The sequence below is a fragment of the Kryptolebias marmoratus genome, linkage group LG8 (assembly GCF_001649575.2).
Source record: "Kryptolebias marmoratus isolate JLee-2015 linkage group LG8, ASM164957v2, whole genome shotgun sequence".
Lineage (NCBI taxonomy): Eukaryota > Metazoa > Chordata > Actinopteri > Cyprinodontiformes > Rivulidae > Kryptolebias > Kryptolebias marmoratus.
In genome coordinates this window covers 10,726,392-10,748,106 of record NC_051437.1, presented here as the reverse complement: position 1 = coordinate 10,748,106, position 21,715 = coordinate 10,726,392, and the positions used below count along the sequence as shown (strand labels likewise).

The window sequence follows — 21,715 nt, the reverse complement described above, 5'->3', positions numbered from 1 at the left end:
AAAACAAAAGCTCCCTCCGCCGCTGGGTCCGTCCGTCCCGGTCCGACGCTGGAGCTCGTGGGGGGAGGGGGTTGGGGAATTGGGGGTGCGAAAGTTTCGCTCAGCAGCGCGGCACCATTATCGAACAAACTTCCTCTGACCAGTCTTCCGACCGCCGTCCGTCACTTCCTCGAATCTGCCCTTTTCTTTCTTCATCTCCAATGAAACCCTTTCAGACGCACACGAACGCAGCCCCAGCCGCCGCCGCCCCGAGCCGATCTGCGAACAGGCTGGATGCGCCTAAGCAAAGATGGCGCCCGTTCGGGAAGGCCCGATTCCGCCCATCCAGCGGTTTACAGATCTGCTCCTGTGTCACTTCTCGTTGTCCGCGGCGCATTTCCAAACTAAACAATGAGCGTTATCTATCGGTCATTACTTCGTTCAAATGCACACGGTAGTGTAGAGAGAAAATATTTACATTTATATGCATTCATCAATGTTTTACAACTGCTAGAGGATGAACGATAACGCTGGAGCACCACCGAAAACTGACCAAGACTTGGGTTTTGTCATCCGGGTAAAGTCCACATATCTGGGTGTGAACAGGAACTTTTCGAAACATCTCACCCAGTGACAGTAAACAATGAGGAAAAAGGTCATCTAGAATGTATTGTTTTTAATGATATCTTTGTTTAATAACTTGTATTTCTGTGAAAAAAACAAGGTGCTCTTACTTGACAATTAACAATATTGATATGAATATTATTATTATTAATAATAATAATTCATCCATCTTCTACTGCTTATCACTGGTCGTGTCGTGGAGGCTACAGGTCCAGGAGGGAAACCCAGACCTCCCTCTCCCCAGCAGCTCCCTCCAGCTCCTCCTGGATGATCCCAAGGCGTTCCCGGGCCAGAGAAGATACATAATCCCTGCAGCAAGTTCTGGGTCTGGCCCGAGGTCTGTTCTCAGTGGGACCTGATCAGAAAACGTCTAAATGGAAGCGTCCAGGAGACACCTTAATCAGATTAACCACCTCAGCTAACTCCTTTCGATGTGGAGGAGCAGCGGCTCTACTCCGACCTCCCCCCGGATGACGGAGGTCCTCACCTTATCTCTAAGGCTGAGCCCGGCCGCCCTACAGAGGAAGCTCATTTCAGCCTCTTGTATCCAGGATCTCGTTCTTACAGTCATGATCCAAACCTCATGACCACAGGTGAGGGTTGGAACGTAGATGGAGCAGTAAATCCAGAGCTTTGCTTTTCGACTCAACTCTTTCTTCGCGGCAAGCGATGGGAGCAACGCCCTCGTCACCGAGGACGAGGCCCCGATCCGTCGATCCATCTCCCGCTCCATCCTACCATCAATAGTGCACAGATACTTAAACTCCTCCACCTGAGGCAGAGACTCATTCTGGACCCAGAGGGAGCGTTCCACGAGTTTCTGGTTGAGAACCATGGGCTCGGACTTAGAGGAGGCTGGGTCCCAGATGCTTCACACTCGGCTGTGAACCATCCAAGTGCACGCTGAAGGTCATGACCTGAAGACGCCAACAGAACCAGGTCATCGGCAAAAAAAGCAAAGACCCTGAGGTTCCCAAACCAGACACACTCCACTCCATGACTGCACCTCGAGATGCTGTCCATAAACACCACAAACATAGCAATACTATTAATAATAAGACAATTTTCAGTAAAAATGCAGTGTGAATGCTGAATGAGTGCTGAAAGACTTTGCTGAGATTTACTGAGGTGGAAACTGAGTTTCTGAAGTTAAAACAAAGAGATTAAGAGCTAAAAGGAGCAGAAGAGGAGCTACAAAGAGCTGACCAGAAGCTATAGACACTAAGAGGAGCAGAACAGCAGCTAAAAGCTAAAATTAGCAAAGTGTTACCCCAAACGTAAATGTAGCATTTTGACACCAAATAGCTAAAAGTAACAAAATGCTGGCTAAAAGCTAAAGGTGCCAAGAGGGTCACTAAAAGTTAAATGTATCAAAATGCTAGTTAAAGCTGGCAAAACAGTAAAAGTTCAAAGCAGTAAAAGGCTAGCTGAAACTAGCAAAAGGCTACCTAAAAGAATGATGTCTAAAAGCTGAAAATTAGCCAAATGCTATCTAATAGTTGTGAAAGGCTAGCTGAAAGCTAAAAGTAGCATAAGAAGTAGTTAATACAAGAAGATCAGGCTGAACCAGCCCAGAAGGAAAGAAACACTAATACCCAGATAACAGTTTTGTCAGATGAGGATGACTCTCACATTGTTCTCAAAAAGGACAGCATAAGGCAGGAAACGTGACTGATCAAACCAAACTTTTCAGTTTGTTATTCAGTACAAGTTATGCTGACAGAGCTTAGAGGTCAAACCAAAACTTGCTTTGAGAGAGCTAAATAAAGAAAATTTAAAACAAATATTCGTTACATTATGACACCAACTTCAAAACAAGAATATGATTGTCTCCTTTGTATTAAATATAGCTGCTGTACGCACTCCAGTCCAGTGGGGGGCGATGACGCACAAAGGTGATGCTTTTTCCAAGCGGAATTAAAGAAGAAGAAGTAGCTCTGTTGTGTCTGTACAGTTGATGCTTACATTTATGAAGCTTATTTTATTTGCCTAAATTTGATTTGTTTTGTGTTTTAAAGCACATTTTTAAAAATAAATGCGTTATAAGTACGCTGCCATCAGTTATAAGCTAACTGCCTTACGTCACCCGTTAGCTAACTTGTTGCTTCTTGCTAGCTTAGCTGGCAGCTAGCTAGCCGAAAAAAGGTGTGTATGTTTTATTATTATTATTATTCAGGAATTTCAAGTAAATGAAGCAAAGTTTTCAGTCAGTGGGTTTCACTGCAAGAAACCCTAGAGCTAAAAGTAAAACCCAGCTCATTTATCGAGTTGTTGCTAGCTTCATATGCCCTCGTAGATCTAAAGGAGCTCATCTGTCTTTGCTGGATGTTCGTAGAAGCTGAAGCTGCAGGTCGGGAGGCACGATGGCAGACCCTGCGCGGATAAAACCGGAGGAGACGCTCGTGAAGGCGGCTTCTGCAAACGAGGAGCATCCTGTCAAGACGGAACAACCTGAAGAAGTAGCCGACCCAGAAAAATCTGCAGAAGAAAGCAAAAAGTCGACCGAGCAAGATCAGCCCAAAGAAACACTCGTGAGTTCAATTTCATTCCAACTCAAAGTGGTGTACAAAAAACACTAAGCAGAGATAAGTCGTCCACTCAGAAGATGCATGTAGTCAATCATCCATAAAGGAGAAACGATCCTGGAGAGAGCACTAGGATTAGCAGTTAGTTTTAGGGTGAATATGGGAATTTGCTGGCTTTTTTTTAATCAGCATGTTAAAATGTATAGATGTCCTGCTTTAGTCGTGCTCTGTGGTTGAAAATCACAACACCTGTATGTCAAAATCCAGATGAATTACCAAATAAATCAATGACTTATCCTGGCATGTTTGTACACAGGTGTGTGATTGCAAAGTCTTAGTGTGTCTGCGTTCTATATCATTATCCAAAGGAGCACCTTATTGTGTAAAATATTGAAAAATACACCTTTCTATGTGTCATTCTTGACTTTATAAGACTTTAGAGGAGTTATTGAGCGTTTGTTTCTTCTCATATGTGAAGGACAGCGTGGAAGTGATTTGTGAATTGCAAAGCCAACCTCAAGGTCTCCCTCCTCACTTTGATCATAGTATCAGAAATTGATGATTTTGGTACAAACTTTCCGTTCCTCAAAGGTACTTTAACCCAAAGCTAACGGTTCCTGTGAGGATACAGCAACATTTTTAGGTTGAAACTTCAGCGCTAAAAGTGTTTCATTAATCTTATTAGTCTTTCTGTTTTAATAGGTAAGATTGACCACCACTGGTCTACGATGAATAACTTGTGCAAATTTTTTTATGTCCAAGATTACATTTGGTTTTATTTCTTCTGGTTTTGATAGATTATAAATAATTGTGGAACTGCTTAAAAGAGAAAGGAAAATAAGTTTATATGCTTCAGGAAATTACTCAGGTAAAACAAAAGTTGTTGTAAATCAGTCTTGCGTATAAAATTGGTTTGAGTTAAGATAAAACCAGTTACAGATCAGAAATAACAGAAACAATTTACATTTGAGAAATGTCTGCTATAAGGATTTATGAAAGAAATCTCATTGTTTGTAGCAGCTCTGAAAAGAGATTTTTATTTTATTTTCCACTGTAAAGGAAACAGCAACAGGAGACGATGAGGAGGAGGGAACCTCGGGACAGCCTCTGTCTAAACGACTGAAGGTGGAGCCAGAGAAGAAGAAGGAGAAGCGCCACAAGGTTGACGAGGACGAGATACAAAAGATGCAGTAAGACGGGCGTCTTTAACTCCACGGACGATCCGTTTCGTGTTTAGAATCGTCAGCAAAAGTTTCTTTCTGTAAATCTTTGCTGTTGTCTCTCTCCCTCCCCCCTCATTCTTTAGGGTTCTGGTGTCCTCCTTTTCAGAAGAGCAGCTGAATCGTTACGAGATGTACAGACGCTCTGCCTTTCCAAAGGCTGCTATTAAAAGGGTGAGCTCTTTATAAAAACTGACATTTTCTCCTTTTAAATACCTAAAACTTGAGTATCTGACGTCTGATTATGACCTTTTTTTGTTGTTGTTTGTAGCTGATCCAGTCCATAACAGGCTCATCAGTGTCCCAGAATGTGGTTATTGCAATGTCTGGGATAGCCAAGGTTTTTGTTGGGGAAATAGTTGAGGAAGGTAAGTGAGGGATTTACAAAACAAACCGTTTAAATGAAGTAAAACGCAGTAAATTGTAACCATCACTTTTGTTTCGCACTTAAATGTAACCCCCCCTTCTGCTCCCTGTTTTGTAATAGCCCTGGATGTCTGTGAGAAGTGGGGCGACACACCACCCCTCCAGCCCAAACACATGAGGGAAGCCGTGAGGAGGCTGAAGACCCGAGATCGGATCCCAAACACCAAGTACAAACACATGGTGTTTCACTGAGGCGGACCAGGATGCTGGGCCACATGTGGACACCCGGACACGAAGCAGCTCTGCTGCGTTCCAACCATCCTCTGATTTATCAGGCTTTAGTTTTTTTTTAATGTTCACGGACATTCAAGTAAGCTGTGACATAAAGCCAGACGGTGTCTTGATGTAACAATATGTAAATACAAGGTTTGTTTTGTTTAAATCATGAAATGTGCTTCATTTAGCTTGAGTGTCTAAGACTTAAACAGTCTATAGTAATGTAACATGATTCAGATTTATTTCTAAAACAGTTCTTGAAAATAAAACTGGACTCGGTTTATACAGAAACATGCAGTTTCTTTCGAGACGGTAACGCAGCAATAAAAAGGCACAGTCAAAGCGTGTTTACCATTTTATTTTCTCTCTAACTTAACAAGCTTTGGTTCACAGAACCAGTTTTACATTAGTCTTAATGAAGTGATGAGAACCATACAAAATTTAATGTTACACAACTGACAAAAAAATAAACCTAACAAACAATACTGTCAAGTTCTTCTGCGTTGCTTCAGATATCACCACTCACTCCTCCACGTTCCTCTGAAGCGACTGACATTAAAACAAGTGCAAGTAATCCACAAAAATCACGTCATCATGCACATGGAGCGGAGGGACTCTTTACTCTCTGTTCGCCGCCTCCTCCTTGCAGCATGGCTCTGAAGGAGGGGGGGGGCCCGCTCTTGAGTGCAAAGGAAGTCCAGTGTAACAGGTTGTGAGGAAAATCAATGTAAAGCACCGGTTTGTCAGAGGAACAGAGCTGCTACTTGACCGAGTCCTGACAGAGGAAGGAAGCTACATGTCAGCGTGGCACATGTAGTTTCATGCCATCACACTGGTGTCTATTAAGGCCATGCAGAAACAGGAAAAGCTAAGAACATAAAAAGGTCACACATACTGAGGTTAAGGGGCAGTTTTGCCGCTTTATTACTCGCGTGTTTGGAGTCTGCATGCAGCTGAGGGAATATAAATATGATACACAGGTCATACTACGAGTTGGATTCCACACAAAAAGTAGTGTTTCCTTTTAACGCTAGAATTCAAGTAAACTAATGTTTTTTTTTTCCTATTGCTTAACGGATAACATCCTCTTAAAGAAACCCGTCCTTTATAGCTTTGAAGACAGCCAACAACTGTGACAAATCTCCGCCACCAGGTGTCTCCCACGTACACTTACATTGTTAGAAATGCAGGTCAGAGGATTAAAAAAATAATAATAAAAAACCCTGGCACCGAGTTTAAACCAGTCAAATGGAGCAGTGAAAAGACACCCTGACTCAACATACTCTAGAGATGATTTTTTTTTCCTCCTCAATAAAATAAATATAAAAGTATTTATGTTAAACACATCACTGATGTTTGAATTTAGCAAATTAAAACATTTCTTTCTGGTCATTCTTTGTTTTGATATATCGCTTCTTTAAATACCTGTCTTGATTGATATGGCTTCAATTTGTGGTTGTAAATGTGATCCAGTAAAAGTAAAATCATCTGCTGGCAAATCTAAAAAAAAATAAATAATAATAATACACGTTAAAAAACAAAATAGTGACTCAGACCGTGGTGTCTGACCCAATCCAATTCAGGAGCCGTTTCCTGGTGAGCTACAAATGTCTCTGGAAGACGGTCTGAGCCCTAACCTCTTCAGACCCGGGCGATTCCAGCTCCGAGTGGAGGGGTTAGACCACGAGAGGTGCCTCCTTTAGTGGACGATCCCCCGGAGAGCGGCGTGTTTCACAGCGTAAAGGAAACACGGCCAACATTTCACAAGTCACGGAACAACAACACACCGGAAAATAACTCAACGTGCTTTCTGAGAACTCCGAACAGTCCTGCCTGCTGATAAAACAATAAAACTGAGATGCTTCATAAACAGAGGCCTGCTTTCTTAAATAAAAAAAAGTGCATTTTTTTTTCTCTACCTATTACAAAATGATATCACCTAACAACACTTCGAAATGAAAATAAACACTAACCTAATGTTTCACACTCAACGAACGTAAACCACACGGATGAGTCGAGCTTAAGGACGACTTTTACAAATTGTGCTACATTGTAAATTCAGTCCACCGGTTCACGAGGCATGCTTCGTAACAGAGGTGACGGGTGGGCGAGCAGCTGTCTGGCAGTGTCTGTGCAAAATTTCCATAACGCAGATAACTAAAGCGGAAAGAATTAAAGCTTGATCGTTTTGCATGCCGTGTTTCACACTGAAACCACACGATGAGTTTACGGTCCACGCCGGTCTGGGTGAGAGAGAGAGACCAGAGTGGGGTTCGTCTTGTACAGCAGTGAGGAATATCTAGTGTGTCAGATAAAAACAAAACACAGTACCATTAATGTACTCAAATGTTAATTCGCTGAGTTCCCCTGTTAGTAACTCACACAGAGGATTTTTTTTTTGTAATCTCAAAAACTTAGTGAATAAGATGGAAGTGACCGGAAGCCATAATCTGGATTCATCTTCCATTTTCTTGCGTCTTTTTTTCCAGATTCATCTTAAGCGACTCATCCCGTCCCTGTTCCTCGGCAGTAACGGGTTCGGAGGTCAACGACGGGGGAGGGTCAGAGCGTAAACGTGGGGTTGTACCTCCTGACTTCCAGAAGGAGGCGCTCTCTGTCTCTGAGGGCCCGAGTGAGGGCGGTCTGGGCCTCGCAGAGCCGGGACTCCAGCGTCCGTCTCTGCAAAGAGAGGATTATGGGATTGGTCGGTGACACCTCGGCTTGGTGCTAAAGACCGTGTGGGCTTTTAATGACTTCTGTCACAAGCAGGTGTGGTTACAACAACATGACACAGTCCTGTAGACTCTCTCACACACACACACACACACACACACTTTTGTTTATGTAAGGAAAGCAGAAAACCGGCTGCTGATCAGCTCCATTTAAGACATGCTGTGAAGAGTTTATACCTGCAAATCGAAATCCTAAAAGAGAATCTGAATCGAACACAGAAGCCCTGATGCATGCTGAATAATCCATGTAGGGAAATCTAACAGGGTTGAGACAAGTCCTCTGGACAGGTTCTTCTCTGTTGAAAACGTTTCGTCTTTTATCCAAACAGACTTCTTCAAGCTTATAAGCAGCAGCTTCACACCCAGACTGACCCACCCTAACTGGGCCTTGCTGAAACCCGAACAGGACCCCCCAAAAGGAGGACCCCAAATATAAACATATCAACCACCAGCTTATTTTAGCTTTCACAAATCAAGCCTGGATACACTTTTAATGAGCTATATCTAGAAATATTCACTGTACAACTTTATAAATCAGTCAGACTACACGCTGAGCTAAATCTGACAGAACCCTCCCTACCTCGCTCTGGTCTCGGACAGAGTCGAAGCTGTTGGAGTCGGCCCGAGTGGCGCAGTCCACCGCAGGGGCGTCGGGTTTAGTGTCTGTACCTTCAGCTGCAATCAGAAGGAGAGCGATCATGAGTTTCTGTGAAGCTGTGACAGCTGATGCAGAAAGCGACCGTTGTGGTTCGAAGGTTTCAACCACAACATACTCAGTTGTAGATTCGTTGTTTTTTTTTTAAAAAAAAGAAAAAGTCACCTTTGACTCTCAGTATACCGTCATCACCTCGCTCAAGCAGAAGCTGATTGATGACAAATTTAGCTGGAACGGGTTGGGGAGCTGTGGGGTAGATTTTAGGACCGTCATCCTGAAAAGAAAAAAAAATTGTTCTGGATCAATCGTTTTCTGAATCAGGATGAAATGTTTCAGGAGAGCTAAATGTAAAGGAAAAAGGTAAACACATTAAACTGAATGTTGTGATCTGCAGCTACATATTATAATGATCACATTCAAAAAGTAGATGGCCACATGGGGTCACTATATAAGACTATCAGAGCATTCAGGGCCTACCTTCATAGTGATGGTGACGTTGAGCAAGTGCAACCTCATTGGCTGGCCGTCTACACTGAATTCATCTTCCAGGAAAGGGCCGATGTTTGTCACTGTTGAGGCCAGCAGCTCCGCCCGGCAGTCCTGAATCCTCACGTCCAGGAAGCCCGACGACTCGGCCAGAGCTGAGTGCTGAGCTGCAGATGGGCCCGTTTCTGCTCGCATCAGAAAGACCGGCGGGGCCCTGCCACGCTGGCTGTCCCGCCTCTGGGCTGGTTCACCTGCAGCTGCAGAGACTGAGACAAAAAGGACATCTATACTGCAGCTGGCTCGCCAAAGCACGTGCTTTAGATTAGACAATATTTACAGCTGGAGGCTGAATGTTTATGCACTCAACAAGGGTATGAATGTCATAATAATTTGGGGCTTTTAATGATTTATTTGAACCATTTTTTGCCAGGGTGGAATGTTATATAGTGTATAGTTTCATTGCTTTTTTTTAAAATATGAACAAGTTTGAATTTATTGTGGCTTTCTATAACCCACACACAGTCAAAGTTTTACATATAGGCTCACAAAAGACTATGGGGGGGGAAAAAAAATCAATGATTTATGACAAAAAAAGGAACTTTACACTTTAGTTTTGCTTGAACCTTTGAGTAAAAACACATTCTTGTTGTTCAGTGGGTTAATAAACATGTAACCCAGGTTACCTTGAACGAGACCAGCCAGAACATCGGACTGCCTGACGTTGCCCATCTGCACAGGGGTCAGATTCTGTGCTTGCACAGCTAAAACCTGGTCTTCTCCTCGAACCTCCACGGTACAAGCTGTACCGCTCAGGATCAGTAGCAACACTGAGGACTGAACAACAACACATGAACTAGATTGTGACACGTTAAAGTCACTGGAGGGATTATCGAAGGAAATGCTGATATATCATGATAAGCCTTTCAATGAACTCTTAAAACTAGCCCTGATGCAGCATCTCACCATGTCCTGGGACATGTCCTCTATACTTTGTGAGAGGGAGCTGCTGAGATCAGCCGACGAGCCTCCCTCTGTCCCCGTCCCCGGGGCTGGGCTGCCTGCGGGCGTGTTGCTGGGACGCACAGACTCCACGCCCGATTCTGAGAACAACATATGAACTTTACACCGTGTCATTTGTGTTGCTTAGAGGAGTTCCGTCGAAAACCTGGCAGTTTTTACACACCTGAGTCCATGAGAACAACAAAGTTGTCGCTGAAATCACTATCAACAGACAGATTTTCATCGGGCAAGCTGCCGTCCAAAATAGCGCTGTCAAAGGATTGCTGAGAGGGTGACTGCTTCATGGTCTGCAGGCGTGAAGAGGGAGAAGATTCTTCCAAACGTGGAATCTGTTCTCTGTGAGCACACACAAACACACACACTCAGGGACAGCATGTGGCGCACAGTATGGGCTTCAGACACACAAACACCGGCTGCCCAGCGGGAGGACACCTACCTCGTCTGAGCGCTGAACAACTTGCTCATGCCTGAACCGCGACTCAGTATGCTGAAGGCGTCTTTCGTTATTGAAAACGCCCCCTTGGTCAGGTCCAGCGAGGCACTGATGGCATCTTTGGTAACATCCTTGGTGACGTTGATTGCGCTGGACAGCTCCCCCTCCAGGCTGAAGGTGGACGGTTCGCGGGAGATGACGGGGGACGGTCCAGGTGAGAGCGGAGGCGAGAGACCAGGTGCGTCCTCCTTCCCCGTCAGTCCGTTGCCCTCCGCCTCCTCCTCCACAGCCTCAAACGCCTCCTCCACCGCGCCATCTTGCTCATCCTGATTAAACACGATGACCGCCGCTGTAATGGAGGACACGCCGTTCTCTAGCCCGCTGTCCTCCAGGACATCAAGAGACAGATGAGTCGGGGAAATGTCAGAGTCTGTCATGCTGGCGCTGTCTGATTCTGGAGAGTGGGGGACTTCTTCTTCTGGCTCAGAGGAGGTGGGCGGCAAAAGGAGACCCAGTTCCACTGAGTCCACCAAAAGAGAAAGACAAACTGTAGGTGGTTTCGTCTTCTCGCCGTGAACCTGTTTAACGCCTCGTACATCCCGGCTCAGCTCGGCCCCCAACCGGGCCAAGGAATCTTTCATCCTCAGCAGGGCAACATACTGGTAGTGATTGAGCCACATCTTCAGCGGCGTGATGGTGTGAGCCAGGAAATGAAACGAAGCAAACAAGGCTTCGTTCTGATGAGCCCCCTGCTCCGAGGAATTCACGCGGGCTGCGTCAGGACTGGAAGGGGAAGACGGTGATCCGCTTTTGACGGCAGACGGCTGACACATCCACACAGACACGGCAAAGGGCTCAATGAACGGCTGCGTTTTGCCTTTGGGGAATCGCCGCGCTCCATCAAAACCCAGCGTGACGCGGGACAGGCTGAGGGACCAAACGTCCTGAGATCGTAGCCGCTTCCGGCCCAGAGGCTGGGCTTCTGGCTCTTGAGCGTGAAGGAGGAAAGTGGACAGGACTGGGTGGAAGGCACTCAGGTCTCGGGGGTAAGGGCAAGGAGGTGTCTGCTGGAGGAAAGCGCAGCTGGCAAACTTCTCACAGGTGGTGCTGAGGTCCGCTCTGGAGCCATGAGGGCAGTGGCGGGTGTTGCTGAGAACTATTTGGGGCATGACGACAGAAAGGGACTGAGGACGCTCTGGGTGGTCCAGTATGGATGAATCCAGAGGGATTACCAGCTGGAAGAAAAGACACAAAACCTTATTTGTGTGTAAATTAAAAAAAACGAAAAAGGGAAAAAAACAAAAGTATCAGTGGAGTGTTTACCTTAAGTTGTGCAGCATCCAGGCGGATGTCCACATGCTCCTCAGCCTTACTGCTATCTTGCAAATGGTAGAAGGCTTTGACCTGGTCCAGGGTGTGCAGAAGACCCCTGGAAAATAGATTGATCCACAACATGCTGGCTGGGTCCACACAGAGCTGGAGGCTGTTTAACTGGGCATACAGGTTTGAAGTGGGCACTGGGAGAAGGAAAACAGTCAAATACACCAATAAAAAAAGGTCCTAAAAATGATCCAGTCTCATCTTAAACAAACGTACCTGGTAAAGAGGCGTTGTCAGGAAAGTAGTACTCGGTGAACTGCAGGTGAACCGCTGGTACGTTATCGGGCAAATTCAGAGCCTTGCGGTTACAGGATATTAAAGAATGGGTCTTCTTGTTCTGACGGCCTCTTGTGGACACCTGAGGGCGTGAAAATTAGGACGGTGATGGACACGTCGTTAAAAATGGGATTGCTTTTGTCGCTGATCTCTTTCAGACGGGAGACGGGGACGAATCTCTCACTGACAGAGTAAAAAGTGGAAAGCAGAACCGAGCTACCTGAGCGTGAACATAAACGAGTTCCTGTTAAAAACTGAGAGTGGGATTCAGGCAGAGTATCTCCTGCTTCATCAAATGGGGAACTAAAAGTGTCTCACACCTAAAGTTTCCTTTCAAACGGTATCTTGTTTCATAACGAAAGCCTGAAAATATCCAGAGAAGAAAAGTCAGCCTTGACATCATTTCATGCCACAGCGTGCACGATGACTGCGATGAGAAGAATTGTTTTAATCACTAATAAAGAAGCTCTTTTATCCACATATTTCTGATACATTTACGAAAAGTACTGGAAACAATTACCATGCTCTGGTTTTAAAAGTTCTACTGTAACAAGTATTTGCCAAAAGGTTCACCAGAAAGACAATTTAATTTAATTTACTCATGACCACATCTGATCAAAAATAACTGCAGCTGGGTGGCACATTGCGAAGATAACAATTTGCATGATTTCCCTTCTATAAAAAAACTGCAGTTTTGTGCCTCATTTCCATTTTTATTTGAAGTGAAAGTATGATCAAAGATTCTGATGTACGCTGCCATGTTTTCTTCTTAAAACCACATCAAGGAAGACTTGATATCCTGTATTTTTTTCTTAAATTTTCCATGTCTACAATACAAATCTAAGTCCTAGCGCCCTGCCCACGTCAAAGGGGCTGCCTGGCTGCTTCCGCTGAGAAAGAGATTTCCTTGCCCGGTTTGAGCTTCTGTTAGAGCAGAGAAGGAAAATCAGACTGTGACGAAAGCTTGCCTGGTGAATGTCCACATCGTCCATCCTGATGACGGCGCAGCTCGATCGCAGCCTCTTCAGAGATGAGCTTAAAGGAGCTGTCGCCGAGCTCTGCCTGGCCGCCTGCTCTTTGGCGGACGGGTTGGACTTGGGGCTGGAGTGTCCGTCTGAAGCACGCGCACAGGGGAGCAAAAATAGACGATGTAAGAGTGATAATGCCAGGTATTTCAAATATAACTGCGGATAGACGTGCATGTTTACAATCAAGACGCTGCTGAGGAATCTGTTCGTTTGTACAGGTCGAGAAAAGAATCATGTTTACAAATTTATCACTACGTAACACGTTATGATGATGATGACAGGAAACCAGCATTCATGATTTATTTGTTTAGCATTTTACTGTCCATCTCAGATGTTTTACAGACATGCTGATACGTGTACATAGCTTTAAAAAGTCCCACCTGCAGGCAAAAAAAGCTATTATTTCCCCAGGAGCTTTCAACAAAGAAAGCAGACAGACAATTCGCTAAATTGCCATGGAGATGGAGCAGATGAAGAGAGCCAAATAGCTGCTATGAGCCGATCTATAACTGAGCTAACAAGAGAGCATGATGTGATTAAAATAGGGACTTGTTTAGTTGAATTACGCTTGCCATTCATTCCTCACAGCAACTATATTTTTTAAATCAGATAATAATAATAATTCTGAAGTCATACTTTGGCTCGTCTTTGCAGGGGACTCCTTGGCTGGCTGGGACACCTCGGCATGTGGCCCAGGAAACCCGCAGGCCTCGGCTCGTCTCTGGTACTCCTGCAGCAGCTTCCCCGCCCACTGGGCCTGCGCCTCCATGGCTCCGCTGTGGCGTTCCCAGTGTCGACACCCATCAGCTGAGCGGGAACAGAAGCCAAAGGCCGATTAAGTCATGGCACTTGAACTCACTTTATTAATAAAATGGATATCTGACCTGGCTTGTAAATAATCATCCTTAATGAGAGGGGGGGGGAACAAACAGGGTAGTAAAATATCAGTACAGTACGGTAACAACACAATGGAGCTCTGAGGTTTAACAAATAGAAAATCTGGGCCAGGTCCTGTCAGAAATTAATCTTTATAAAGTTTCAATAATAATAACAAAAAAGGTCAATTAAATATTCCCCCTTGAAATATTTTTATTAATTGAAAAAGTATTCCTCTTGTTCTTATGCAACAGTCTATAATTTTTATTCTTTTAATAAAATTGAGGTTTTTATTTGTTTTTTCCCCACCTCACACAACAAGACTTGCACCAAAAACCATAATAATGTCTCTTGAGGCTGTGTTGTGATGTAATGTTCATCATCTCTACACAGGTGATAAGTTTATAAACACACTGCTTCGGTACTTTGAATCATTCTGATTAGATTAATAAACTATGACAGGAATACTTCATGTGTTACTGCTCATCTGAGGTTGTGAGGAGGTTTTCTTTTTATGTCCAAAGAAAAAGGAGGTTGTACTTTCTTTTAGCCACAACTGTAGCTAATTAAACTGGGTTTTTTGGCCTTAATTCGTCTGAATGAACTGTTTATTAGTTGAGAGACTCCACAGAGTATCATTCTCTCTCTTGCCATTAGTCTGCTTGAAGAGTGATTCTTCAAACAAGCTGTCTTGAATGAACGTTGTGGTTCCAGAGGGAGGAGCACACACACACACAGCCTCAGGGTAAACACACACACTGAAAAAGAGGCAGTCAGCACACTCACCGGGTCTGTGGATGGGATAGTAGTCGAAGCCCAGCTTCCTGAATGTCAGCTGCATGGCACCCTGCAGGCCCGGTGGGGGCGGCTCGTCTGTGCAGAATCACATGAATGCCGTTTGAATTCCCCTTTAAATACTGAACGGTTTGTCGTGTTTTAGGGAGCACTGCGAGAACACGACCTAAGCTTTCCTGCTGAAGTGAACCGGCACAAATAAGCTCAAGCGACGAGGCAGTACAGGCAGGCGGGTGTCAACACGTTTGTTTGCATCTAACCTTCATCCAGTGAGGAACTGTCGTTGCATATGTGTAAGTCCAAGCGGGATATGAAGGTGTGGCAGGAAGACTCCTTGACGTCGTAGAGATCAAAGTATTGGCTTATGTTGTTGGGGGTGCTCGTGGACGAAGGCGGAGGTTCTGTCCACTGGCTATGAATGCTGGGAGATGGCAGAGCCGTCTAAAGCCATAGAGAAGACATGCATAAAAATATATACATGCATTTTATCATGTGATACACAAAAGAAAACCAAAAACAAGCTTTAACTGTCAAAGGTCCAGAGATACTTTTGTATCCACGGATTTGCCAGCAACTGAGTTAAAATGTCTGATTGTCTAATTAGTAACATAATTTTACTTACAGATAGTTTTTTCACCATTTCTACACACTTTTTATTATATCCTAAATATTGTTACATTAAAACACTACAAAAATTACAATTTACAATCATATTCTGAACAGTTTTCACTAAATATTTGTTACACCAATGCCGTGTTTCTTGTATTTTTTACTTTAAGAAAAGACAAAACCTATCATTTTTACAATAAGTGGTGAGTGTGAGAGCGGTGGAACCTGCAAGGACTCCGCCGTCATGCTCTTTCTCTGCTGTGCGGACTTCTCCATGGCCTCGCTGAGAGATTTGGCGTAATGAATGATGGCTTTGAGCTGGGAGTCCGTCAGCACCCACAACAGGTCGTCCAGAATGAAAAGCAGCTTGGACGCCAGCACGTTGCAGTCCTTTATCTGAATAAAACAATGTGACAAAAATCAGTGGCAGCGCAGACGGTACCGCGGGCGCGCTCCGTGCCTGGGTCTGTGACAGACAGGCGCGCGGGGAGCGGACCAGATTTGGCCTCACCCTCCGTTTTAGAGCGATGCGGATGCGCCCCTGGTTGGTGATGAGGCGCAGCGGCGTGCTGCTCAGGTCCTGGTCGTCGCCCTCTATGGCATCTGCCTCGATGCGCAGGGTCTGCCAGTTAATTTCTTTGAAAGTCAGCACCTGAAATAACAATCGTTTCAAACCCTCAAAGCATAATCAGTAACGCCACAGAGCATCGTGTTCCGACTTCTATGTGGAGCGGCAAAGACGAGAAGAAACACATTTCCTGTTTAAGTGAATTACAAGCCGTCAAACTGAGAGGTAGTTCATCTTGGAAAAAGTCATGAAAGATACTGAAATCATCTGACTTGATTACATTATTTCCTGCAGGTGGAACATGTGGCTTTAGTGGACGCTTCGCAGCTGTGAAGCAGAGTGAAAAGAGGACTAAAAACGTGCCACACTACCTCCCCTCTCTTGGGGTCGGTGATGCGGGTGTAGCGGAGGTCGCTGCGTTGCCACTTGGGGTTGAGGCTGTTGCCCTGCAGCTGCCACAGCTCGAAGGAGGCGTGGAAGGCGCGGGCCTGGACCTTGATGGTAATGGAGTTGATCCTGACAGACATCCCCTCGACCACTTTCTCGGCAAAGCCGTACTCGCTGAAATACACGACACAGGTAGCTTGACGGGGTTTGACATCTGATTTTTTTTGTCTCGACTCGAGATTTTTGACAGCTTACCTCTGGCCCGCTGTTATAGCGATCGGGGAGGGGCCGTTGGGCGGGCGAGGCTCCTCACATGTCCTCATCTCCACTTCCACCTTATCCAAGAACTGCACGAAAGACCCAAAACTGAGGCAGAGCTCGGCAGACGTGTGAGTAAGTGGGGGTTAAGAAATAACCTAATATTTACTAATGATATGAGCATTAAAAATATGTAACCTATGCAGTGGGAAAATAAACTGCGAAACACTAGCTAACAGGCGGAAGCCACTGCAGATTTAATTAGTTGTGAGTTCTAAGAGAAGGGGAAATTTAATCCCAGCCACATCCTTCTTACCAGGCAGATGGGGCTTGTTTTCAGCTTTGTCCATTGTATCTGCAAAGACAAACGAATTCAACAGCGTCACTCTCAAACCTACAGCGATCTGCACGGCTGAGCACAGAGGCAGTGTGGGCGGCAAGCTCTCAGAGCATCACATGGAGAAGGGAAGGGGGAGGGGGGGGTCGAGCAGGGTCCAAGACTGTGTTTGCAGCTCGCCTGTTAAGGCTAGTCAAAGAAAAACTTTTTATACATATATAACCTGCTCTGATATCAAACATTGATGCCACGGCTGCTATGGTGAACAGCGAGGGTCATTTGAATCTTCTTTACTTGTCAGGGAGCTCATTTTCTTTATCAACCACATTCAAAACTGACCCAGCCGTGACCGTCGGCATGTGTTTGTTTTAGACCCCAAGCTACCACATGTCATAAAAGCTCTACAAGCAGTGATTTTGGAAAAAAAAAATCTTTCTAAAACGTGATAAACGTCAAATTTGTCACTTGAAGTGATCCCAGAAGTGAGGTGCCGCATGACACCTCAGTTCCTCCACAGGTTTACGCCTAAAGGCTGGTCCAAACCGAAACCAATGCCCAGAACGACAACAATCATAATCATATCGATAAGTAGATTTTTGTAAATATTGCTGCAATTCAAGCACGTGGAGGAGTCCGCGTCACGGTATCAACGGCATCGTTTTCAGAGACTTTCTGAAGCATAACAAAGGTTTACAGGCAATCAAAACCTCGGAGGGATCTCGCCTCGACTATGAAACAGAAACACTGACAGCTCCATAACTACGTGTTTAATGGTGACGCACAACATACAAACTAAAGGCCTAAAATTCCTGGAAGGAGTGCATATCACCCACCTTTCATGCCAGAGTTTGAAACTAAAATTATCTTGTGTTAAAAAAAAATCTTGGTCAAATCTTGAAAGTGCACTAATAGATGTCCCCGCAGTTTGTTAGAGCTCAAATATGTCGATAGTATCGCGTTAATTGAAGCTCAGTTATCTTCTGGGAGCTTCGTTAAAATCTGTCTCGTGGTTAAGGAGATATTTCGCTAACAGGCAGACAGAGCTGACTCCAACAAGCCAGTGTTTTAAACGAAGATCTGGCTCAATCTCGACTCTCAGGTAGCACCACGCCAAATTTTAACTCAATATCATTGTGAATATTCATTATATCTAATAGTCATCACAAACATTGGGAGATGTTTACTTCTGTTTTAGAGCTAAACCTAAACATGCAGTGTTACGGTTTGGGAACACACACAAAAAATAAAAATAAAACTGCAGCTCAGTGCACACCAGCCAGTGTATCTGAGGATCACTCTAGCCTCTGGCCTTTAGTGTCCCTCTGAATCACAGTTTGCATGTCCATTATCAGCGACCAGTACGGGTCTGAAGGATCAGAGCAGTCAAAGCAGAGCCTCTAGCAGAGCTTATCTTTGTGATTCTGCCACTGCTCATTTCCTCTACGAGCGCGGAATCAGAAGAAAGCTCTGTGCCGCCGGGAAAGGGGATAGTTCAGTTCAGTCTGGAAAATAACTCTGTGTAGAAAACCGTTTATGCATCTCACGTGCACCAGCTCAGTGTTCACTTTATTATTATTATTTTTCACTATTAGACGAGCTACAAATTCGGGTTGCGCGAGGTAACGTACTCTGATGGCAGCCTTGTTGCAGTAGACCCGGGTGACGGCCAGCCACGTCGGCAGGTCCAGCATGTTCTGAAGGACCTCTTCATCCAGCTCCAGGTTAGACAGCTGCCCTTCGCCTTTCAGCGTACTGACGTTGATCTTGTCCGGGGAAAGGTTCTTGGTGAACCTGAAGAAGAAGAAGAAGAAGAAGTGAAATAAAACGGTTTCGAACCAACATCTGCAGCTTTGTGTCTTCAATCTGTTTTAGAATCTGGAGTACAAAAAAAAAAAAACCCAAATGTGGTTAAGACATTCCTGAGGAAGTGTAACTAAAAGAGTCATGCTGATAAGCTGCTGCTGCCCCTGTCTTGGTAAAAAAAAAAAAAAAAAAAAAAAGGTGCCCTTTTAAGCCCCTGGATTTAGGAAGGGACCACAATGCACGCTGTCGAGTTGAACACGTGGATATATCCATTTCAGGCATTGATTGTAGGATGCCAGAAAACATGCAACTAATTAAACCGAGTCAACACGTGCAGCTCACAGTTTGGGTAATAATCCATTTAAAACCGCTTCGATTTGGACTTACAGTGTTTTAACACAGCTATTGTGCAATCAAACACACTTTCTTCAATATGCCTTTTTTTTTAGGATGGTAGCTAAATATGGGAATAAGTAAATCTGCTTGTGTGCATTAGATCAAACCCACATTGGATCAGAGATTATAGTGGGGTCACGATTCACACAGTGAGTAATATTTGGTGGTTTGTGGAGGGATTTAGTAAGATTTAGAGCCGGCAACTAGTCCATGGGTTCGAGGAGAGAAAGGACTCATTGTGCAAAACTTAGCCAGGAGAAAAAGATTAGCTTTGCAATTTGACAATTTGGACCAAAACAGCTTTAAACGAATTAAAAATAACAAACACAGAACTTTTGCACACAGATGAAAATACCACAAATGAGAGGCGAAGGGGAACAGCCAAACGAAAAGCCCCCCAGTTTACAGGACTTTCACCAACTTTAACTTTTAACCCAAATTGTTGCAGTGAAACACATTTCATCATTGCTCTCCAACCCAAATTACACACCCAACTGAATTTTACAAAGGAGGATAGACTTGTTTCTCTTGAGTGGCAACTTTAAAGATAAAGCCAATAAAATAAAGGTAAAACAGGGAAGGAATCTGCTTCTGAATGCTTAAGTTATTAATTGACAAACAGCCTGAGATGGGCTGGGACTGCAGTGAGATGGATCACTGCCTGATCTGACAGCAAACACCAGTCATTTCATCCAGTATGAGCACTGAGATGAAGACTTTCTGCTCCTCGTTTGCCTCAATCTTTTCTAGAAGTGGAGCTGCAGTGAGAAACAAAGGGAGTACAACAACCAGGTTTGTTAAAGCTACGGGTCAGTTTTTAATACATACATAGTGAGGTCCTAAAATTTACATCTAACAGATGGGAGACGAGGGATTAAACTTCAGATGCAGCTTCTGTCACGTTTTCTTTGGAGCCTAAGATGTTTAGAGCTGAATAAAGAGTCAAAAACACGCACTTAGAGCCGGAGGAACCCCAGGGAAGGCGCTGTTACCGACGTAAGCTGCCTTCACTGGTTCCCTTCAGCATTCCCACCCTGGCATTTATCATGTTGTTGTTGTTTTTGTTTATGCGGCGTAAATTAAAACGCAGGCAACGCGGACAGGTGACAAACACCGAGCAAACGAGGTCACGCTAAACAGCCACCAACCGAGGAGGGCTAGCTGGCTAACACGAAAACCCAACACTTACCTTGACAAATGTTTCAGGATTTGTTTTTTAATAATCCCCGCCATTTTCGGCCCCGGTACCCGTCTCCGAAAACCAGTCTCCTCTCCTGTCCTCTCCTTTCCTGTCCTACAGATGTGCTGGCACGCAGCGGCCGGCGGGCGCCCCTGTACCGTCCAGAGCACCGGCGGGGCGCATCTTGCTAGCAGCTGTAGGCTCCGCGCTAAACCCCCGACATCTCACGCGCACGCAAACTCCCGGAACGCGGCACGAGCCAGAGAGCAAACAAGCCCGGTGCTGCCACCTGCTGGAGGCTCGGCGCAAGCGCTCCTAAAAATTAGATCAAATCCTGTTTGTGACTTTGTGTTACTAACCTTATTTATTCCAAATATTTACAGAATTCAGTAAAAAAAAGTCCTATTGATATTTATAATTATATATTTATTTATTCATTCACATACTTTTTTATTACAAAGGCCAAACTATCTAACTACCTATTTGCAAGAAAAACATTTGGTTGTTTTTTGTTTGTTTGTTTTCATATTGGCCTTTCCGACCATAAAATGTTTTACTTTTTTTGTTGTTGTTGTTGTTTTTTATCTTGCGTGTTATTATGCAGTTCCTCATCCTTTATTTGAGTTTGAATACTTATAGAATAGTTTAAAAATAGTTGATCAATGATTGCATTTCACACCAAAATCGATTCAGCCACAGAAAAAAATCATTTGTTTTGCATACATTTTAAACTATTTTAATGCAGATCAGTTGTAGACACGTCAAAAAACGTCATATCACAAGTATGCAATCAAAATGTACTGAAATAATACTTTATAATCTAAGGTTCTTAAAACTAAACTATACTATAGTGATAATTCTCTTTCACTAATCAAATTCTGTAATCCTGAACAAATCAAATCCTTTTCACTATTTCAGATCTTTTGACCTCTTTGGACCACTCTGAAGGAGTTCTACTTCAGCAGGTGAGATGGACAGACTGAGCTACAACAACTGCTGTCCAGGTTCTTCACCAGCCTGAGCTTTATGGGAGCGTGACAAAGAGAGAGACACTGTTGAAGAAAACTCAGATTAAATCTTGACTAGAGTTTGCCAAATAGCATGTGCAAGACTCCATGGTCAAGTGCTTCTTGGCAGCCGGCCCTGGAGGGCTTGGAAAGGGAAATCCTAGAGGACAATCTGACGCTGTCTGCAGAAGAACCGTGTTGTTGCTCAGTCTGTACATCTCACCTGCTGAAGCAGATCTCCTTCAGAATCACAGGGGTCTTGGTGATCTCTCTCACTGTTCTTCCTTCTTCACTCAGTTTCTGAAGACGTTCTGCTCTTGGTAGATTTACACACGTCCCATATTCCTTCCAGTTCTTGATGATGGATTGAACAGAACTCCTGGGGATGTTTAGGGCCTTGGAAATCCTTTTGTATCCATCCTCTGACTTGTACTTTTTAATAATCTTTTCTCTGAGTTGAATTAGGACAGACAATGTAAAGGGGGTGAATATGTATGCA

The 21,715-nt window shown here is 44.3% G+C and overlaps 2 protein-coding genes across 2 annotated transcripts; one reads left to right on the top strand and one right to left on the bottom strand.

Annotated features, from left to right (window-relative positions):
- Window positions 1–2,497: 2,497 nt before the first annotated feature.
- taf11 (TAF11 RNA polymerase II, TATA box binding protein (TBP)-associated factor) lies at window positions 2,498–5,862 on the top strand. The gene is made up of 6 exons (XM_017409675.3): window positions 2,498–2,748; window positions 2,939–3,134; window positions 4,188–4,318; window positions 4,435–4,522; window positions 4,620–4,716; window positions 4,836–5,862. The coding sequence occupies exons 2-6, from the start codon at window positions 2,967–2,969 to the stop codon at window positions 4,964–4,966; spliced, it is 615 nt and encodes a 204-aa protein (XP_017265164.1). The 5' UTR covers window positions 2,498–2,748; window positions 2,939–2,966; the 3' UTR covers window positions 4,967–5,862.
- Window positions 5,334–20,349, bottom strand: uhrf1bp1 (UHRF1 binding protein 1). The gene is made up of 21 exons (XM_017409674.3): window positions 20,219–20,349; window positions 18,459–18,621; window positions 16,810–16,848; window positions 16,491–16,582; window positions 16,220–16,409; window positions 15,792–15,932; window positions 15,506–15,676; window positions 14,932–15,112; window positions 14,663–14,749; window positions 13,637–13,807; window positions 12,941–13,086; window positions 11,913–12,054; window positions 11,640–11,833; window positions 10,320–11,551; window positions 10,047–10,219; window positions 9,827–9,963; window positions 9,547–9,697; window positions 8,855–9,129; window positions 8,543–8,651; window positions 8,303–8,397; window positions 5,334–7,669 (listed from the first exon to the last, which is right to left on the bottom strand). The coding sequence occupies exons 1-21, from the start codon at window positions 20,260–20,262 to the stop codon at window positions 7,553–7,555; spliced, it is 4,050 nt and encodes a 1,349-aa protein (XP_017265163.1). The 5' UTR covers window positions 20,263–20,349; the 3' UTR covers window positions 5,334–7,552.
- Window positions 20,350–21,715: the final 1,366 nt, after the last annotated feature.